General features: G+C 44.4%; 2 protein-coding genes, 3 non-coding genes and 1 pseudogene across 5 annotated transcripts in view; all 6 read left to right on the forward strand.

The window, feature by feature from the left end:
• The window catches only part of LOC109080900 (A-kinase anchor protein 9-like), a 45,615-nt gene extending 43,484 nt beyond the window's left edge, over positions 1-2,131 (forward strand). Inside the window, 1 exon segment of the mRNA XM_042753915.1 lies at positions 1,523-2,131. Coding sequence (XP_042609849.1) covers positions 1,523-1,566 — 44 coding nt within the window. The 3' untranslated portion in view covers positions 1,567-2,131.
• A 5,478-nt stretch (positions 2,132-7,609) lies between these two features.
• LOC122142966 lies at positions 7,610-7,813 on the forward strand (annotated as a pseudogene).
• A 525-nt stretch (positions 7,814-8,338) lies between these two features.
• On the forward strand, positions 8,339-8,502 carry LOC122142965. The gene has a single exon (XR_006158871.1). It is a non-coding gene; the product is annotated as a U1 spliceosomal RNA (small nuclear RNA).
• Positions 8,503-9,460: 958 nt separating this feature from the next.
• Positions 9,461-9,654, forward strand: LOC122142971. Its single transcript, XR_006158877.1, has one exon. It is a non-coding gene; the product is annotated as a U2 spliceosomal RNA (small nuclear RNA).
• Positions 9,655-10,180: 526 nt separating this feature from the next.
• Positions 10,181-10,344, forward strand: LOC122142968. The gene has a single exon (XR_006158874.1). It is a non-coding gene; the product is annotated as a U1 spliceosomal RNA (small nuclear RNA).
• An 806-nt stretch (positions 10,345-11,150) lies between these two features.
• On the forward strand, positions 11,151-16,359 carry LOC122142963. Its single transcript, XM_042753914.1, has 2 exons — positions 11,151-11,442; positions 15,372-16,359. Exons 1-2 carry the CDS (start codon positions 11,243-11,245, stop codon positions 16,357-16,359), a joined length of 1,188 nt encoding a protein of 395 aa, XP_042609848.1. The 5' UTR covers positions 11,151-11,242.
• The last annotated feature ends 5,225 nt before the right edge of the window (positions 16,360-21,584 follow it).

A 21,584-nucleotide genomic window follows, 5' to 3' on the forward strand; every position in this document is an offset into this window, starting at 1 on the left:
AACTAGGGCTGTGCGATATGGACAAAAAAAAACTATTGTGATTTCTTTGATCAATTTTGCGATTTCGATTTTAATCACAATTTTGACACACACAGATATGCTTTACAGTCATAAATGCATTCAGGATGAATTTGAAACATATTTTCAAAAGAAAACCAATTAGAGCTTTATCAAAAAGTTGTAACGTCTCTAGAACAGACATAAGTCAAAATAATCACTATAGTAAAGGTGTAACAACATTTCTAGACTTATGGCAAAAAAATATAAATAAATAAATCCTGTGTGCAGGGACTTTTTTTCTTTATTGCCATACATTGTTCATAGAGCTCATTAATTGTAGCGGTGCCTCAGGTGTTGAAATAGATTTGTTATACATTATACAGGTTCACACGTACTCCGTCTGCAGTGCGTATACAGTATGTGTGTGCGGTGCAGAAGCAGCAGCGCGAGCGCAAATCTGTCCGCACGCACGCAGATTTATTTTGTTCTGTCACAAATACAGACGTGCTTGCTCAGATACACGCTGCTCTCGCCCGGAGAAAGTGCGCACTTAAAACGTGTCTCCTCTGCTCAAACTGCGTCCTGTGCAGTCACAACTCTCTCTATGCTTATGCGCTAGATACTAATTCTTTTCGCACGTTTTTATTGCTAACCTTTTACCGCGTGCAGTGTGAACGCTCTGATCCGTTACATGGGCTCGGAAAAAAAAGGCGCATCACATCTGTTCTCGCGCTAGGTGCGTTGCATTCTGTTAGATCGGAAGGCATACTGCGGGGAGGTCGGGCCGCGGAAAATCGTGCTATAAAGCGATTTAGAAATCGCGCACGCTCAAATCGTGATTTTATGACAATTTCTATCGCACAGCCCTAGAATGAACTGGCAATGAACAGAAAATAACTCGGGCTTATTTAATTATATATATGAAATGATGTTATTATGTTATGACTTAGACATTTTTACATATATTAACAATATTATTATTTATTTTAATAGTAATTGGCGGCTCACCTTCAATACCATCGCGACCCACTAGGGGGCCGCGGCCCACAGGTTGAAAACCACTGTTAAACCATTTGGAAACAAAAACATTGAATTATTATTATATGGAATTATTATATATGGAAAGTGGTAAAACATTTCAAAAAACATATCAGAATATATATGTATGCATCTTTGTATATATACAGTGTATATAACAAAATACTGTGTGTGTGTGTGTGTGTGTGTATATATTTTTGTTTTTAAATGATTTTTTTTATTTGACATTTTTATGATTTTCATAGATTTTGTATTATTTTTTTATTAATTGCTTATATATATTAATACAGTAAAAGCCACTAAATTACAAAAAAGGTGCATATGTAAAGCTTTCTGAATGATAAACGCTCACTGTCTTCTGTACTGTTATTTAGAAATAATAAAGGGCTAGATTTGATTTCATTAACAAGGAATGGATTGACCTGCACTGATAAATGCTTCGGGTCATTGTGATTTCATGCTGATCGAAGCGTTTTTGCCGCAGGTTCCTCTTCGAGCGCTCAAATGCACTTTGGAGTCAGAAGATGAAGGTCTTCATTCACAATGATACTGTCCTGAAGAATCTCAGTTGCCTTCTCTTGTGCTGAGCTGCTGTGCTTTTGTATTCTGACTATAAACATGTACAATTCTGTGGGACCAAAACCATGTTTGTTTTCTGTCTTTTGTTTGTGTTTGTGTGTGTGTGAATCATCTTATAATCAAGCTTTCGTTGGCAGCACTTGAAACCGCTGTACATTAGTTCTTATCTTATTTGTTGTACAACAATCACGTTACTATATATTTGTGTAATGCTAATTTAAGTTGATTATTTAATGGAGAGGTGTTGAGAGAGTTTGGACCAGGACGGCTGCTATCGGACTCTGGATAACGCCGAGCGACGCTTTACTCGTCACAAACACTAACGAGCCTCGTTAAGGCTGCGCGGCGGCTCGGTGTTATCAGATACTCTACACTGTGTTTTATTCGCTCGCTCCCGTGAAAAGACCACAGAGGACATTTGTAGAAGACATATTTTTGTAAAGGTTGGAGCTTCGGATTTTATGGGTATTTTGTCAAAACTCAAATAAAGATTAATATAATATTTAAAAACCGCCATCGACTCTGGTCTCTTTTTTTTTTTTTTTTTTTATCCTGGTTCATTTTTCCAGAATGATAATAATCATAATTTATGCATGACTACGGACTAAAAAATGTATTTTTAAAACCTTATTTGTTTTGAAAACCGTGAATATTTTCAGTTCATTTTAATCATCGCTTATTTTTTTTGTAAATCAACAATTCAAATATGTTTAGCATCATTATTTACAAAAAAAAAAAAAAAAAAACATGGACAGAAAACAGACTCTGTTTATTTAAAAAAAAAAATGGAAAGAAAAAAGAATCTGTGTGTTTTATTTCTACAGGAGAACAAAATATGTATATGAGGACTATGTGTGTTTTTTATATAAAGGAGAACAAAATATGACTCAGATTGAGAAATGTGATGTAGCATGGCGCCCATGAGCAGGGTTATGCGCGATATACTCTGCGATCCGCAAAAAGCCACAAAAAAAAGAAAAACATGGTCACAGAGTTCCAAACAGGACTCGCTGGTGTCAAAGGTGTATAAATATGGTTTACAAGTCAAGGCGGATGCAGCGGCTGACATTAAGAGAAGATTTGGAAGAGAATTCGTGGTGACTGAGCTGTTGCGAGAAGTTTTTGGTGTTTCGGCATGTTTAATTTTTTGTTTGCAAGATTTTTCAAACTCTGGCTTTATGGATTTGACTTTTTTTCAACTAAAGGACTGTGTTGCATTTTATGAAGCATGGGAGAAGAAAAAAGATCACCAGCGCTTAACAGGCCTGCATCTCTTCCCTGCCTTTGCTCAGGATTTTCTGCCGCTAACGATCCACCTGTACAATCCTTTTGTGGAAGATGGGGACGTTTTAACATTCTTGGCCAGGTATTGTGAGACGGTGAGAGGAGGTGAACGTTTGAAGGACCGGTTTGGTATATGGACTGGAAAGAGAAGATACCTGGTTAAGCTGCGTGCAGACACAGCGTCACCAGGTGGTTTAGTTCATCCACCTGGGACCTTCTTCATTGGATCAAACAGGGGCTTTTTGCACTATCCAGGTCAACCAGTGTACTGCAGGAGGTGTGGTGCGCAGGGACATGTGAAAGCTGACTGCACAGGACAGAGATGCCGCTTTTGTGGATCTGCAGAGCACATTGCGACGGCTTGCCCAGAACCAAAAACTTGCAGTTTATGTGGAGGAGGAGATCATCTGTTCCGGGTATGTCCTAGCAGACAGAAAACATATGCCAGCCTATTTAAGGAGGGGCAAGGTATTCAGGCTGATTTTGAAGGACTATTGGTGAGTGTTCCAGGCGGAGGGGAAAGTCAAGAGGCAGGCCCTTCAGGAGTGGGTGCAGGTGGTGGAGCGGTGAAAGGGCAGGTGGCGGAAACAAGGAACGAAGAGGGAGGAGGTGGGCAGGAGCTTCAAATGAGTCCTTCACAGCAATGGTCAGAGTTTGATGTTGCGGAAGTACTGTGTGGCATTTACGAGGAGACGGAGCTGGAGAGGGCAGAGTCTACTGGTGGCGAAGTGGAGTCTACCTCTGCAATGGAAACGGAGCTGGTCATGATGGGGCCGGACACGGGTCAAGGCCTAAGGAGGAGGAAGCTTTGTGAGGATGTGACTGGAGATCGGGAAAAGAAGTGCTGTAAAGTCCAAGTCCAAGAACCTGTACTCAGACGAGTCCATCGCAAGGAGGCTGGGGGTGAGATGGACACTGGGGAAAGGGGTGTTGGGGAAAGTGGGGTAGAAGGGAGAGGGGGCGGTGGAGGGGCTTTGGAAAGGGTCAAGTCAATTTTGCGGGAGGATAAGAGGGAGGGGGAGCAGAGGGATGAGGGAGGAGAAGGAGGGGATTGGATGGAAGTAATGGGGAAGGGGAAGGGGAAAAAATGTTTAGAGCGAAAAGCGAGCATGTGAAGTTTTTTTGAGCCTTTGCTTGGGTTTTTTCTTTCTTTTAAAAGTTTTTGTTTAAATGGTGTGTTTAAAGGTGGCAACTTTGAATGTAAGAGGACTTAAAATGATACAAAGAAGGACTGCAATATTTCTGTCTTTAAAAATGTCACCTTGGGATGTGTGTTTTTTGCAAGAATGCCATTTGAAGGATAAAAATGATGTTTCTGTTTTTTCTGCGGGGTGGGAAATGGGGCCTTCCTTTTGGGGTGTGGGGAATGTCAATGCAGATGGGGTGGGTATCTTATTTTATTCATGGGACTTTGTTATTGAGTCTGCTATTGTTATTATCCCAGGGAGAGTAGTGGTTGTGGATGTGAGGTGGAGGGGAATAAGTTTTCGCTTTGTAAATGTTTATGCTCCGAGTAAATTGGGTGATAGGGAGGGGTTTTTGGACAGTTTGACTGCAATTTTATACACAAATAGACTGCTAGTGCTGGGAGGGGATTTTAATGTGTCTTTGGACAATGCTTCTGGTAGTGCATTAGCTCAACTAGTGACAGGGTTCTCGCTCCGCGATTCCTTTCGGGGGGCAGGAGGGAGGGTGCCCACTTTCACTTGGCAAAACAGTAGGCAGGAGGCGGCGCGTTTGGACTATTTTTTTTTGCCGTCATATGTGAAGGTGTTTAATTATACTCAGGTTCCTATGTGGTGTTCAGACCACTGTCTGGTGGGGGTATGGGTGGAAGTGGGAGGGGAGAGACGGGGTAGAGGGGTGTGGAGGTTCAATACTTCTTTTCTGAAGGACAAGGTATTTTGTATAGCGCTCTTTAATTTGGTAGCCGGTTGGAAAAATCTGCAAGGTTTGTTTCTGTCACAAGGGGAATGGTGGGAGGGATTCAAGGAGAGGGTTGCGGTTTTCTGCCGTAATTGGGGCAGGGAGAAGGCAAGGAGTAAGCGGGAAAAAGTTGGTAAGTGGTCAGAGGAGCTGCAGGCTCTATGGGCAGGTGGTGCCTTGGGGACTGCTGAGGGATGGTCTAGGGCTAGGTATCTGCAGGAGGCAATGAAGGATTATTATTGGGAGGAAGCTAAGTCCTTTTTGCAAGGTTCAAGCGTCCGGAAGCGGCTCTATGATGAAAAGCCAACCAGCTTTTTCTTTGCAACAGTGCGGGGTAGGCAAAGGAAAAGTTATATAGAGGGTTTGAGGGGTGAAGGGGGGGTGGAGACATCGGGGAAGGGGATGTTGAAGGTGGCTGAGGGGTTTTATAGAGAGTTATTCAATGAAAGAACTCCTTCAGTTACAGCATATGGGAAGTTTTTGGAGAATCTGGAAGGGAGTTTAGAGGAGGAGGAAAGGAGAGCACTAGAAGGGCCCTTGACCTTGCAAGAGGTTAGTTCTGCAGTGGCTTCCTTGAAAAAAGGCACGGCTCCAGGGTGTGATGGTCTTCCAGCGGCCTTTTATGATGTGGTTTTGCCATGGGTAGGAAGGGAACTGGTGGGGGTATACCAGGAGTGTTTTAGAAGGGGGGAGTTGGTAGAGACAATGAGAACAGGGTTAGTAACGTTGCTGCATAAGAAAGGGGCGAAGGAAGAGTTAGGGAATTGGAGGCCAATTACTTTGCTGACTACAGATTACAAGGTGTTGGCAAAAGTCTTGACAGAGAGACTTAAGAAGGTCATTGGAGCAGTTGTCCAGTCAGACCAGACATGTGGCGTGCCGGGTAGGTCAGTGTCTATGAACTTGGCTCTAGTTAGAGATGTAATCAGCTGGGCTGAGCAAAGGCAGCTTCCTTTGGCACTCTTGAGCTTAGATCAGGAGAAGGCCTTTGACAGGGTCAGTCATTCCTATCTGGAGGCAACCTTGAGGCATATGGGGTTTGGTCCAGTGTTCAGGGCATGGGTTAGATTGCTTTACAGAGAGGTATTCAGTAGGATAGGGATAAATGGACATTTTACAGAAAAGGTGGAGCAGTTAGGGGGAGTACGGCAGGGGTGTCCTTTGTCCCCCCTTCTCTATGTTTTATCTTTGGAACCTTTGTTGGGGGCTTTGAGGGCAGCACCTTCTCTTAGGGGGGTTCACTTGCCTGGAGGTGGTGGCATATGTGCCAAAGTGGCCGCTTATGCAGATGACACAACTGTGTTTTTGACTTCAGACCGTGACTTTGAGGTGGTTGGTAAAATTCTGGAGCAGTTTTGCCAGGTGTCTGGGGCACGAGTTAATGTGGGTAAGTCATCAGTCATGTTCTTTGGTCAGTGGGCTGAAAGAGCAGAGGCAAGAGGAGGGTATAGTTTTTGTGCAGATGGTTTGAAAATTCTGGGAGTCAGATTTTTTAGAGGAGACAGCGCTAAAGAGAACTGGGAGGCAAGACTGAAGGTAGTAAAGGGAAAGATAGTAAGGTGGAGTTCTAGGGGGCTGTCTTTGTGGGGAAGGTTAGAGGTGGTAAAGGCTGATCTTCTCCCAAGCCTGAATTACTTAGCTTATGTGTTTCCAGTTCCCTTTTGGTCTGGGAGAAGGTTAGAAAAGCTAGTTTTCTCTTTTTTGTGGAAGAATAGCACAGAAATGGTTGCTAGGGGGCAGATGTACAGGCTGATGAGGGATGGTGGGAGGGGGGTCCCCTGCATTCCTTTGAAGATGGAAGCTATTTTCTGCTCTTGGGCAGCTCGCTTAGCATCCCATGAGAGGGAGCACAAGGGCCAGGTTTTTAGCCCAGTTTTGGCTGGCTTTTCCTTTGAGGTCTTTGGGCAATTGGAGGGGAACGAGGCCCTGGTCGGCAGATAGGCCAGAGCATTATCGCAGGGTGGCAGACTTTATTGCTCGGAAGCCTTGGTGTTTAGAGCAGTCCCTGATTTTAGAGCAAAGGAAACTGTACCACGGACTGAGTGAGGAGTTAGTGGAAGGGGTAGGAAAACTGGTATCACCATATGAAGTGAGTTGGATAATGTTGCAGCCATCATATTTAACAGGCTTTTGCAAGGATCTCAACTGGTTAGCTGCCCTGGGTCGGTTACCAGTGAGAGAGAGGTTGTATAGACATGGCTCTGGTAGGTCTCCAATGTGCCCGACAGGTTGCGGCAAAGAGGAGACAATAGAGCATGCCTTTTGGTTGTGTCCGGGAGCTGCAGAGCTCTGGAGGTCTGTCATGTTGTGGTGGGAGAGGTGGAGGGGGCCAATTATTACAAGGGACTTAGTGTTGTACGGGCTGGGTTTGGATGTTTTTGAAGCACAACGAAGGAGAGTCATATGGAGTACGATCTCAGAGGGGAAGCATGTTCTGTGGGAATGGAGAACAATGTGTTTGAGAAAACAGATTCCTCGTTTGGAACCTGAAAGATTATTTTTACAACTGCTTGGGAAAATGTCGGCAGAGGTTAAAGCGTTCAGAACGTGTTTTGGGGATGAGGTGACCAGAAGGGTATGGAGAGGGCTGCAGAAGGTTGGGGTGGGGTAGAGGGAATGACTGTATTTTCTGGTTTTCTTTTTTAGGACATGTGCTTCTGTAAAATGTGGGTGGTTGATTTTGAAACTTCATGTACATTTGACTTTTGATTTTTGAAGAGTATGATGGAATGCTGAAAGAGGATTTATGTTGTATTATTGTACAGTGATTTCATTGTAAAGAATGGTTTTGGTGTTAATAAAAAAAAAAAAAAAAAAAAAAAAAAAAAAAAAATCTGTTCTTATCAGTTTAATATCTGATACGTCTCCTACCCGGGGACTACATATTAAATTGATTTTTGGATCACGGAGCTGGAGCCGGGGCTTGCTCTGTCCACTCCACGCATCGGCCTGGTATTGCAGTGTCTCCAGGAACGGTGTGCTTCCCTTTTCAGGGATTGCTGCTTATTGTGATGAATAACAGAAAAAAAGGAATGAGGGCTTTGTCTTGGCTCCCCCTGATGTCTGCTCTTGCAGATGCCGTGGTTGCTGTTTATTGAGAGTTCTCCTCGGATGCATCCACCTGAGGTCTTGGAGTCTTTCACTAACGAGCTGATGCATCGAGTCAGGTGTGTTTGGTTAAAGGGAGTCATCTAAAACATATGAGACCCTTTGTCTGAGACACCCGATTCAGATCTTCGAGTCTCTACTAATGAGCTGATGATCTGAATCAGGTGTGTTTGATTAAGGTGACATAGAACACATTCATGCAGTGTTGGGGGGCCTCCAGGAACGCGGTTGGGAAACACTGATCTAAAACCAGGGTTGGGAAGCGTCGGCTCGTGCCAACGCTTGGCAGTTTGCAGGCCAGTAACGGAAGGCAGCCGTCCTTCCTTTGCTAGGGGCGGGGGGTCACCGTTGATGAGGACGGTAGAGACGGAAATGGTACCTCTGACTGGCCGCCTGGGCCTTCATACTTACCTGGCAGGGGAGACACCATGATCAAGAAGGCGGTTCACCCAGGGCGAGGCTCGTCCATTGCACTCCGGCCGTGCTGACCCCTGCGAATTCCCCAAATGTGGGAATCTCGACTGCATAATTTATGGTAGTGGGGGACTGCGTTCGCGCTCTCCCCTGAAAGTGCTGGTTGAAAAAAGCAGATGGGTTTTTTCTCCTGATCTTTTTTTATACAAAGCGTTTGTTCTCGCTTACTTTTCGGGCTTCTCAATGATCCAGAGAGCTGTTCAGAATGAGGACTTCCGTCCTATGCTTGGTATGGGTTGTGGTTGTGTGTGTGAGAAAAAAAAAGAAAAAAAAAAAAAAAAAAGAGTCACTTGCGCTCTTGAAAAATCGGCCCCTGGTGGGTTCAAATTTCTCACAGACCTCACTTTTCAAGTCGATCGGACTGACTGCTGCCGAGCTGTAGCTGTTTTCATGATTGTTTGGTTGTCCTTTTTCATTTCCTTTTCATTTTTTTTTTCACCTTACAGCGCCACCAAGTGGCCAGTCACAGCACCCCTTTTTCTCCTGACCACAGACTGAGCCCGCGCATAGGCGTGCCGAGTTTTGGGTGAAGTGATCTCATTCCTCTCTGGAGTTATAGCCATTTTAGCAACCTGGGCCACACACGACCTTCGAACGTTTTGAGGCCCCCTCGCCAAGGTGGATGGAAATTTCCACTTTTTTTGGATGATTATTGACCGTCAGACTCCAGAGAATCTTTCTGTGCTGCTTTGGTTCGGACTGGGCCAAATACCTGGTGCCGGTTTGCAAAAGAAGGTTTTCGACAAAATCCAAAATAGCCGAAAATTTCGCCAGAGCGACCTGCCAATTCGAGACCTGCCTCTCGTTCGGCTCGAGCCAAGGATTCCGATGACATGAGGCACGTGGCTCTGCGACGAACCGTTTGGGAGTTACGAGCGATGCCGTACTCTCCGCCGCAGCAGAGCCACCGTCGGGCCGATCGGGGCGAGGCTCGGTGGCGTTGCAGACGGGGAGGGTCCTACCGTCCCCCAGCGTTTCAGGTCTCCCTGACTTACCAAAGCCGAGATGGGCGTGGCCATGTCCCGCTTCCTCCCCGCTGCACCATTGCAGCATCGCTTCTCGGCCTTTTGGCTAAGATCAAGTGTAGTATCTGTTCTTATCAGTTTAATATCTGATACGTCGTCCCCTACCCGGGGACTACATATTAAATTGATTTTTGGGTCACGGAGCTGGAGCCGGGGCTTGCTCTGTCCACTCCACGCATCGGCCTGGTATTGCAGTGTCTCCAGGAACGGTGTGCTTCCCTTTTCAGGGATTGCTGCTTATTGTGATGAATAACAGAAAAAGGGAATGAGGGCTTTGTCTTGGCTCCCCCTGAGGTCTGCTCTTGCAGATGCCGTGGTTGCTGTTTTATTGAGAATTCTCCTCGGATGCATCCACCTGAGGCCTTGGAGTCTTTCACTAACGAGCTGATGCATCGAATCAGGTGTGTTTGGTTAAAGGGAGTCATCTAAAACATATGAGACCCTTTGTCTGAGACACCCGATTCAGATCTTCGAGTCTCTACTAATGAGCTGATGATCTGAATCAGGTGTGTTTGATTAAGGTGACATAGAACACATTCATGCAGTGTTGGGGGGCCTCCAGGAACGCGGTTGGGAAACCACTGATCTAAAACCAGGGTTGGGAAGCGTCGGCTCGTGCCAACGCTTGGCAGTTTGCGGGCCAGTAACGGAAGGCAGCCGTCCTTCCTTTGCTAGTGGCGGGGGTTCACCGTTGATGAGGACGGTAGAGACGGAAATGGTACCTCTGACTGGCCGCCTGGGCCTTCATACTTACCTGGCAGGGGAGACACCATGATCAAGAAGGCGGTTCACCCAGGGCGAGGCTCGTCCATTGCACTCCGGCAGTGCTGACCCCTGCGAATTCCCCAAATGTGGGAATCTCGACTGCATAATTTATGGTAGTGGGGGACTGCGTTCGCGCTCTCCCCTGAAAGTGCTGGTTGAAAAAAGCAGATGGGTTTTTTCTCCTGATCTTTTTTTATACAAAGCGTTTGTTCTCGCTTACATTTTTGGCTTCTCAATGATCCAGAGAGCTGTTCAGAATGAGGACTTCCGTCCTATGCTTGATATGGGTTGTGCATGTGTGAGAGAAAAAAAAAAAAAAAAAAAAAAGTCACTTGCGCTCTTGAAAAATCGGCCCCTGGTGGGTTCAAATTTCTCACAGACCTCACTTTTCAAGTCGATCGGACTGACTGCTGCCGAGCTGTAGCTGTTTTCATGATTGTTTGGTTGTGCTTTTTCATTCCTTTTCATTTTTTTTTCACCTTGCAGCGCCACCAAGTGGCCAGACTCAGCACCCTTTTTTCTCCTGACCACAGACTGAGCCCGTGCATAGGCGTGCCGATTTGGGTGACGTGATCTCATTCCTCTCTGGAGTTATAGCCATTTTAGCAACCTGGGCCACACGACCTTCGAACGTTTTGAGGGCCCCTCGCCAAGGTGGATGGAAATTTCCACTTTTTTTGGATGATTATTGACCGTCAGACTCCAGAGAATCTTTCTGTGCTGCTTTGGTTCGGACTGGGCCAAATACCTGGTGCCGGTTTGCAAAAGAAGGTTTTCGACAAAATCCAAAATAGCCGAAAATTTCGCCAGAGCGACCTGCCAATTCGAGACCTGCCTCTCGTTCGGCTCGAGCCAAGGATTCCGATGACATGAGGCACGTGGCTCTTGCGACGAACCGTTTGGGAGTTACGAGCGATGCCGTACTCTCCGCCGCAGCAGAGCCACCGTCGGGCCGATCGGGGCGAGGCTCGGTGACGTTGCAGACGGGGGAGGGTCCTACCGTCCCCCAGCGTTTCAGGTCTCCCTGACTTACCAAAGCCGAGATGGGCGTGGCCATGTCCCGCTTCCTCCCCGCTGCGCCATTGCGGCATCGCTTCTCGGCCTTTTGGCTAAGACTGCGATCGCCTCTTGGAGGTTTCTTGGCTTTGGTCATTCAGTGGCTTGAGTCCCAACTTTCAGGAGGTACATTGGCTGCGCCTTTTATCTGGACAACTTGGTTTCCAAGGAATCTTTTGGTTTTAAGGTAAGTTATTTATTTATTTATTTATTTATCTATCTATTTATTATCTATTTATTTGTTAAGTTTTAAGTTTTTTGCTTTTAAGTGCTGGTGGTGCCTCCACCATGTCGGCTGCTCGTGCCGGCGTGCGGAGGCACCACAGCGTGCGTTTTGTTTTTAAAGAGGTTGATGGTAAGCTCCTGGGGATGTCACGTCTTGACTTCTCCAGGAAGCTGATCCAGAAAACCTTAAATTTTAAACCGGAAGAGTTAAATTGTATTGTAGCACTTCCCCAGAACAAAGGTTTTGATTTAAGTTTTAAGACTGCTGCCCTGTTAAATGATTTCTGGCATAGGTTTGATGCAGTTAAGGCCCTTTTCTCCATGTTCACTGTGGAAAAACTTTCAGATAATTCATTTAAAACTGTTATTGTCAGAATGTTTAATGAAACAGTGAGTGGGGACGACATTTGTGTCTGGTTGGGCAGATATTGCACTGTTCGGGGTCAACCAGTCAAAGTTGTAGATGAAGATGGCATCTGGAATTGCTCCTGGAGAATTCCCATTAAACAATGGGAAGACGCCGGGAGCTACCTGGGCCTGAAGCATCTGCCGTCAATGATTGTGTTGGGTGAGAACAGAGGCTACATTCACTACCAAGGAATGCCAAAATTATGTAGAAAATGTGGGAAAATGGGGCACTTAGCAGATGCATGTCAGGAGTTAATATGTGGGAAGTGTAGAGGAATTGGACATGTCTTTGAAGAATGTACCATTGGCAGACGGTGTAATCTTTGTGGTGACACAAATCATCTCTATAGAGATTGCCCCAAGAGTTTTGCCAACAAACTGAAAGGCAACAAAATGGCCGCCCCACCGGAAGCGCAAACTATCAAACAAAGAGAAGAGGCGGGCCCTGAGGTTTTGGCGGGAAATTCAAATTTCCCGCCATCCTCAGGGATTGGGCAAGAGAAAGGAAGTGGGGCGGCCACGGAGGCGGAGTTACCGGCACAGAGGGAGGAAGCCACTCCCAAACAGCTAGAGAAGGGAAACAAAATGGAAGATGGAGAGGAGGAAACGGCTTCCTCCCTCGAAACTGTCTCGGAGGTGAGTGTTGCAACTAGTGAGAGTGAAACTGATTGTTCACTCCCGAATGCTCAAGTGCAGAAAAGAGCTGCGAGATCTCCTCTATCTGAAATAGAGGAGAAAAGGTTAAAGGCATTACATCGGCTAGATAGTTCCTCAATGGAAGATCTAGACCGTATGTGGCCAGCCGAATCTCCAAATGAAGTTTCTTTTCTGCATATCAAGCTAAGAACATCGTCACCAAGGGAGCCGCAAGAGTTTCTCTCTGCGGCTCCTGAAGGGTCGAGCATTTTTCCTCCAGATCCCAATTTGCTTGGGACAAAGGAGGAGCAAGTGCCACAAGATACACTCTGATTTTAATTACACCTCTGTAGTTTCCTTATTTTAAATGTCTTCTTTTATGGTTCATATCTTTTTTACCCTACTGCTCATGGCTCTCACTATCTCTACCATCAATGTGAGAAGTGTGAGATCCCACTTGCGAGCACAGAGCATTTTATCCTTTTTAGAAACTGTTAAATCAGATGTCTTTTTACTGCAAGAGTGTTCTCTGCCTTTTTTAAAAAGTTATAGGAAGTGGGAAGAAATGTGGACCCTGGGGCCCTCCATTTGGAGTGGCTCCAATGACAATAAAAATGATGGAGTCGCAATTTTAATAGGTAACCCACATATTTTGGTGAAGGGAAGCACGGTGGTAAGAGACGGACGGGCAATTTTAGTCAATCTGACTGTTTTAGACAAAGATTTTAACATTCTTAATGTGTACGGGTATACTGGAAAAAATGATAGGTATGAACTTTTAGAAGATTTGCAGCCCCACATGCTAGGTAGGGCCCCCCTAGTGGTGGCAGGGGATTTTAATTGTGTTTTATCGAAAAAGGATAGGAAGAGGATAGGAGAGGATTTTAAAGTTGACAAGACATCGGTTTTATTGCAGGGCTTAGTTAGAGATTTTAAATTAGTCGACTGTTTTAAAGCAATGCATCAGAGAGAGGAGGGCTTCACCTGGTTCAGTGGTGATGGCACCAGAGCCTCTCGCATTGACTATGTTTTTACACGTGACTGCCCGCCAACCGATGCTACATTGACCCCCTCCTTTTTTTCGGACCACATGATGCTGTCGTGCACCCTTTCACTCCCCACTGGTGTGACAGTAGGTAGAGGGCTGTGGAAGCTGAACTGCTCCCTTTTGGAAGATAAGGAAGTAGTTAGGAAGTATAGGGAGCAGTTCAGCCAATGGCAGACCCTCCAAGACTTTTACGACTCACGCGCACAGTGGTGGGAGATGGTGAAGGAACGGACGAGACAATTTTTTAGGGGAATAGGTAAGGAAAAAAAGAATAGGTTAACGCGACGCATGATGGGGCTGCAAAAACGACTACAGAGGTATTTTAACCTTTTAAACAATGGTTTTGATTTTAATGAAGATATTAAAAAAGTTAAGGAAGAGATGTCAGTGTTATTCGAGATACAAAGTAAAGGTGTTATTTTAAGGAGCAGGGAGAAGGAGATAGAGGAAGGTGAAAAATGTACTAGGTATTTTTTTAAAAAGATCATTTCACGGGGTGGGGCAATTACTGTTTTAAAAAGTAGAGGGAGGGAAGCTCGCACAACGCAAGATATTTTAAAGGAAACTGAATCTTTTTATGAAAATTTATACAATGAAAAAGAAGTACACACCAACACATTAGGAGAAGTCTTAGATTTTTTAGAAAGAAAAGTCGACAGTGAATGCACTATTTTATCCCAAGATTTTACAATTTTAGAAATGCAAAAAGCTCTTAAAAGTTTTAAACGAGGAAAGTCCCCTGGAGTAGACGGTCTTCCTCTAGAGTTTTATTCGACATTTTGGGATATTTTAGCACATGACTTACTGACTGTTTTTAAAGAATTTGAGACTCTAGACAGACTTCCTGACAGCTTTAGAATAGGGATAGTGTCACTTTTATACAAAAAAGGAGACAAGACTGACTTACAGAATTGGCGACCAATTACGCTTTTAAACTTTGACTGCAAAATATTTAGCAAAATTTTATCTATGCGTATGTCGACCGTTTTAAAGGACGTGATCCACCCGGATCAAGCATGTTCTGTGCCTGGGAGGAAGATCACGGACAGCTTGATACTGATCAGAGACGCCATCTGTTACGCGAGAGACAGAAACATTCGGCTAGTAGTCCTAAATTTAGATTTTGAAAAAGCATTCGACCGCATCTCGCACCAGTTCCTTTTCAAGATACTGGAAAAAATGGGGTTCCCAGGGAGGTTTATAGCTTGGGTGGGACTGCTATACAACCGTCTGGTTAGCAGAATTTTAGTTAACGGGCATCTATCAAAAAATGTGAATATCCACAGCGGCGTCCGACAGGGGTGTCCGTTATCTCCCCTCCTGTACGTAGTTTGTGTTGAGCCACTGGCACAGATCTTGAGAAGGGACAAATGGATTAAAGGACTAGACCTGCCTGGGACGGGAGGACTGACGGCGACCTGTGTTTTATACATGGACGACGTAACTCTTTTAGCCACGGACGTTTTATCTATACGAAGAGCAATGGACTTGACTGACTGGTACGGTCGGGCCTCGGGCGCTAAGCTCAACAGAAACAAGTCCGAGGCCCAGCTCTTCGGGCCGTGGGGAGACATAGACACAGGTGGACTTGATTTAGCTTTTAAAGAGAATGATTTTAAAATTTTAGGAGTGAAGTTTGACAAAGAGGGTGGAGGACGGGGAAACTGGACTGACATTTTAGGGAAAGCTAGGCAAAGACTGGGGTTTTGGGGACTGAGACAGATGACGTTTGAAGGCAAGGTTTTAATTTTTAAATCCGTGATTTTACCGTTGATTTTACTTGTCTCTTCTGTTTTTAGCCCCCCACGGAAATTCTTGGCGAGGTTGGAGAGGACGGTTTTTTACTTCCTGTGGGGGTCTAAGTGGGAGCGCCTTAAGAGGGAAGTTGTCAAAAGAAGACCAGAGAATGGGGGGAAAGGACTCCCAGACCCCCACCTGTTTTTAGGCAGCCGTTTTACCTCTCTTCATATCAGATATGCAGTGACCCCATCCAGCGAAAACAAGACAGCAGCTATGACCAGATTCTGGATGGGGTCCTACCTCAGAACCCTAAAGATTTTACCAGTAGACCTGAAATGCCCAGTGTCTTTTAACCTACCTAAAGAGTATAGTTTTATCAAAAAGTTTTTAAAGAAATATCTTTTAGAACAGCATGATGTCACCATTTTAACTAATCACAAGTCTCTTATCTCTGTTGTGCAGGACCGGGAACTGGTGAGTCCAATTCCGGGCCTCACACTAAGTGAGGCCAAACAAGTTTGGCGGAATGCGGCTCACCCCGCTCTCCAGAACAGGCACAAGGACTTATCGTGGATGGTGGCTCATGAGATCCTCCCGGTCAGGGCGGTTATGCACTCCAGAGGCATGGCCAAAAACCCCATCTGCCCTCGGTCCGGTTGCAATTCCCCGGAGACCGTCCACCACCTGCTCTGGGAGTGCAGCACTGCGCGGGACCTGTGGGCCAGAACCGGCCCCCTGTATTTCCCGTGCCTACCAGCGGGTGGGGCCCATTTCGGGTACCAGCTCGCCATCCTTGGGGTGGGCCGGGGCTTGAAGGACTTGTCGGCACAGGAATTTACCTCGCTCTGGCTCACCCTCAACGTCATCAAGGATGCCATCTGGGCCACCAGAAACCTGCTGGTGGGGAAGCGCGTTACGGTAACCCTCCATGCATGCGAGCTAAAGGTAACATCAATGCTGCAGGGGTACCGGACGACGATATTCGGACGGGGGGGCCGGGGTCACACGGAGAGGGTCCCGGCAGGCACCGACCCTGGCTGCCCGTAGATGCACCCTCACCAATCTGGCTACGGGAACAGCGGGCCAGCGGGCCGGAGGAGAGGGGATCTCCGCTGAGCAGACAAAGTGGCATCTCGTGTGCCTGTTTTGGAGAGTGGGGTGAAGACCTACTTGATAAGGACTCACCCCCGGTCTTGCACAACAGAAGACTTTTAATTGGTGTTTTTATTGTGTTTTATCAATGGAATTGGTTTTATTGAAAGAAATATGATGCTTGCTTGTCCTTTTTAATTTGTATTTTAACAAATTAAAAGAACAATCACACCTTTTAAACACACCATAAACATGGACTTTTAAAAACAGGCAAAACACAATGGTTTTATCGTTTGTTTGTTTTTTACAAAGTTTGTATTCCTTTTATTTAACCTCCCAGAGCTGCCCTTAGCAGAAAAAGACAGGCACAAATTTCCAGATTCCTCCCTTATAGGAATAAAGGAAGGGCTGACTTGACTTACAAGAAATGGATTTATTTTTTAGAATAAATGTCTATAGTCCCTTAAGGTTTTACCTGTTCATTTTATTATTTATTCTTTTATGTACTAATGATTTTTTATGTTTTTTTATATACCCTTTTATATATGCACAGCTCATGGCAATCCACAATCTCAACTTTAAATGTGAGAAGGGTATGGTCACAAATACGAGCACAAGAACATTTGTATCCTTTTTAAGTACAGTCTCTTCCTGAGATTTTTTTTTTTACTGCAAGGAATGTTCTCTCCACTTTTTAACCAATTATAAGAAGTGGGAGACAAATGCCACACGGACCTCCATTTGGAGTGGATCAAACAATAAAAAGCAGATGGAGTGGGCCATTTTTGATAAAAAATCCTCAAACCTGGTGAAGGGGAGCACTGGTGGTAAGAGAGGATACAAGCATTTACTTAATTTGTCTTTTTTAGGAAGGGTTTTAATGTCTTAAATATTATGGATATCCAGATAAAAAATGACAGGTATAAGTCCTTTTAAAAGAATATGCAGGTCACATATGCTGGCAAGATGCCCTGATTTTGCAGGTGATTTTAAATTTGTATTATACAAGAGAAAGATGGAAAGGGCAGAGAAAGATTTTAAAGAGGACAAAACGACAATTTTATTGAAAAACATAACAAAGATTTTAGAATGTACGGAATGTTTGTAAATCCATGCATCTAAATAATGCGGGCTACACCTGGTTCAGTGTGTGTGGGAAGAGAGCTTCCCGCATGATTATATTTTTATCAGAGGACTGGTCGTTAATGGATGCTAGATCAAACCCCCCTTTTCTTTTCATTGACCACACTATGCATTTCTTGCCCTCTACACTTCCCTTGTTTGACTACAGGCAAGATGTTCTTTGGAAGTTAAACTGCTCCCGTGTTAGAGGATCAGGATATATATAGTGAAAGAATATAGAGAGCAGTATAACAAATGGAGGAACTTTAAAGACTTTTGTTGATTCACGAGCACAGTGGTGGGAGATGTGGGAAGGCAAGGAAGGAAGGAATCAAGAGTTTTTTAGCTGGGGGGCGGGAAAAAGAAAAGAAAAAGAAAAGAGGAAAAATGATGGGACCTGCAAAAGCAAGTTTATTAACGTTACTTTTATCTTTCACACAATCAAGGTTTTGATTTCGCTGATGAATATTAAAGAAGTAAAAAAAGAAATGTTGGAATTGGCTGAGGTTAAAAGCAGAGGAGTTATTCTGAGGAGTAAAGAGAGGGAAATGAAATAGAGGAGGGAGAGAGAAATGTACAAGGTATTTCTTTAAGAAAAATTGTTAAAAAGAGGTGGACGATGATGGTAAGTTTGAAAGATAAAGAGAAGACATTAAAACAGATATAAAAAGACATTTTACACAGTAGTTGAGAACTTCTATGAGAAGCTGTATGAGGAAAAAGAACAGCGATCATAGCATTTTAAATGAAATTCTAACCTTCTCGTGGACAAAACAGTAAAAGATAGTGGTATTTTAATTTTTAATAAACGATTTTAACTTTCTTGAGATGGATAAAAGTATCAAAAAAATTCAAAAAAAAAAACAGGGGGTAAGTCTCCTGGAGCTGATGGTCTTCCTTTAGAATTTTATTTGACATTTTTGGGACATTTTAAAGACAAGACTTTATTGGCAGTTTTTAATGACTTTGACAACCTCGATCGACTCCCGGACAGTTTTTTAGGATGGGATAATGACCATTATTACACAAAAAAGATGACAAGACAAACATTGAAAAATTGGCGGCCCATAACCCTTTTTAAACTTTGGGGTGTAAACTTTTAGGTAGAAACTTTTACTCAGGACAGGATGTCAGCAGTTTTAGAAGAACCGTTAAAAATCCACCCAGATACTATGCCTGATGCAGCTCCCAGGAAGGAAGGATCACGGACAGCCTCGTGCGTTCAGATAAAGATGCTGCTATCTGTTATGTGAGGAGGACGAAATATTCGGTTGATAGTGGATAACATTTAGATTGATTTGAAAAAAGCATTCGATCGAGTCATTTCGCGCACCATTCACTTGTTTCTTAAGTTTTGGAAATAATGGAGGTTTTTCTGGAAGATTTTTTAGCTTAGGTGGGATTTGCTTGTATAGGGGATAAACCAGCAGAATCTTAGTTAATGAGGAATCTTTCAAAAGCATTAAATATGACGCAGTGGAGGTCCGTCTAGGGCTGTCCGTTATCTCCTCTTCTATATGTGGCTTGCATTGGGAACCTCTAGAACAGGAGTCTTGAGAAGGGATCAATGGATTAATGGACTGACCCTTACCTGGGACTGGGGGACTGACTGCCAAGGAGCTGTTTTATATATTGGACGACGTGAATCTTTCTGTTGTACGCGTATGTTTTATGCCATACAGAGAGGACTATGGATCTTCAACAGAATGGTTTGGGAAGGCATCTGGAGCCAGATTAAAACAGAGACAAAACCCAGGCACAGTTTTATGTTCATGGGAAACCTAGCAAGACGATGGATAAATCTTAACCTCAAAACACAAAATTTAAAAATATGGGGGTTAAATGGACCAGAGAGGGGGGTGGGATGTGGAAATTGGCATGATGAAAAATTGTTAGGAAAGTTAAGGAAATAAATTGCTCTGCGGGATGAGACAAATTGCCTTGACGGAAAAGTTTTTATCATAAAAGCAAGTGATTTTACCCTTGTTTGGTATTATGTTATGGTTTTTTCCCCCCTGATCTTTTCTCTATTTCAGGGAACGAGCCATCTTTTACTTTCTTATGTGGGTCGAAGTGGGAGAGGTTAAAAAGAGACAACAGTCAAAAAAAGCAACCAAAAAGCGGAGGAAAAGGCGTACCACAGTTCTTTGTTTTTAGGGCCAAATATACAGCACCAGATAGAAGTTACGCTCTGACCCAATCAAGACAAGGAACAAAAACAGCACAGGCAATGACTCGATTTGGAGGGGTCTTTTAAGAATCCCTTAATTTTAATCAGTAGACGTTGCCCACATCCCCTTGCGTTCGATCAACCCCCTGCATACAATGTTCATAACAAAAGTTCGTTTTAAAGATTTTAAGTTGTAGAGAAAGAAAGTGAGACAGTTTTTACACTAATCACTGCGCTATCATATCTTGTTGCTAGGAAACGAGGAACCAGTGGGTGTTTCAGTGCACACGTGCTCACATGGTTGAAGCCCGCCCAAAGTTTGGCACAGTGTGGGCCCACCCAGGAGCTCGTCATAAACCGACACCCGTGATTGGCGTGGATTATTGTCCCAACGAGATCCCTCCCGTAAGGGCCGGAATGCACTCAAGAGAGGCATGTCAAGAAGATTTCCACCATCTTGGCTCCACGCCGGGGTTTGTGGGCACCAGAGGACCGTGAGGCAACCCAAAAAACGCACCTCTTGGAGTTGCAGTGCCATGAAGGGACATTGTGGGCCGGAACAGGCTGCGTTCCCAGCAATTACCCGTACCTTCCAGCAGGCGGGGGTGCCAGACCTACCTGATGTTCATAGGTGGGTTTAGCCAGGAAGACAATGCCCCGTACAACAGGCACAACCAAAATGGTTGCTCCACCCTCAACTGCATCCAAGACGCCATTTGGACCTCCAGAAACCTTCTGGTAGGGAAGCCGCATGCAGGGGTCCCCCCTCCAACGCCATCGTACAGTGGCAAAATCAAGGCTGCAGGAGTTACCAGGCATGTCGACCATTTCGTTACGTTGTGGACCCAGAGCTTAACAATGAACGGTTTCCCATGGCCACGAGGCCCGGACGGCCCGTAGATTGTTCCGATACCCATAATGTGTGGGGAGGAAGCTGGTTGCCTCGGTTTTTTAAGAGGGTCATTGGGAAGGGTTTTTGGCGCGCTGTGGGTGTATGAAAAAAATGTTTATAAGGACCACACCCGTTCCTATACCCATATACAGAGAGAGCTTTTAAAGTGGTGTTTAATGGACACATGTTTTATGTTCTTTCTACCTACTCATTACCCTTCTTTTAAACTTTGTTGTCTTATTGGTTTTTACCTTTCATTGATTGTCTTTTTTAATTTACAAAAATTGTACCTTTGAAAATATTGTTTTATCACCAACAGACTCTGATGACATTCAACAATTGTATTACTTCACTTCTTGACCCAAATTGATTTCTTTTGCTTTGTGTCTCTTAAATGAAAGGTACCTTAATGTGGTACCTAATATGGCTTTAATGAAACTGGTGACAATAAAAACTATGGAACAAGCAAAAAAAATATGTTCTTAGCAGTTTAATATCTGATTTGTTTTTAACGTCCCCTACCCGGGGGAATACATATAAAATGATTTTTGGATTAATTTTGGATTTTTGCTTATGGCCACTCCACCGCATCGGCACTGGTATGAAGTTGTCTCCAGGACCGGTTTCTTTGTGCTTCCCCTTTAATTCAGGATTGCTGCTTATTGTGCCGAAATAACAGAAAAAGGAATTAGGACTTTGTCACTGGCTCCCGCACTGAGGTCGGCCATACCTTTGGCAGGAGATGCCCGTGGTTGATTGTTTTTATTGAGTAATCTAATCTGATGCACACACCTGAGGTATGGTAGTCTTTCACTAACGAGCTGAGCAATCCGACTCAGGTGTGTTTGGTTAAAGGGATCTCATCTAAAAGATGAGACCCTTTGTCTGAGACACCCGATTCAGATCTTCGAAGTCCTCGAACTATGAGATGATGATCTAAATCCGGTGTGTTTGATTAGGTTGACATAGAACAACATTCATGCGCTGAGGTTGGGG

This window comes from Cyprinus carpio, unplaced genomic scaffold (assembly GCF_018340385.1).
Source record: "Cyprinus carpio isolate SPL01 unplaced genomic scaffold, ASM1834038v1 S000000417, whole genome shotgun sequence".
NCBI classification, from domain to species: Eukaryota; Metazoa; Chordata; class Actinopteri; order Cypriniformes; family Cyprinidae; genus Cyprinus; species Cyprinus carpio.

Bases quoted from the DNA above. Each gene is read 5' to 3' on its own strand.
- LOC122142963 (XM_042753914.1), top strand. From the start codon at position 11,243: ATGGGCGTGGCCATGTCCCGCTTCCTCCCCGCTGCGCCATTGCGGCAT. The intron at 11,443-15,371 runs GTAAGTTATTTA...TTCTGTTTTTAG, and splicing joins AGGAATCTTTTGGTTTTAAG to CCCCCCACGGAAATTCTTGG.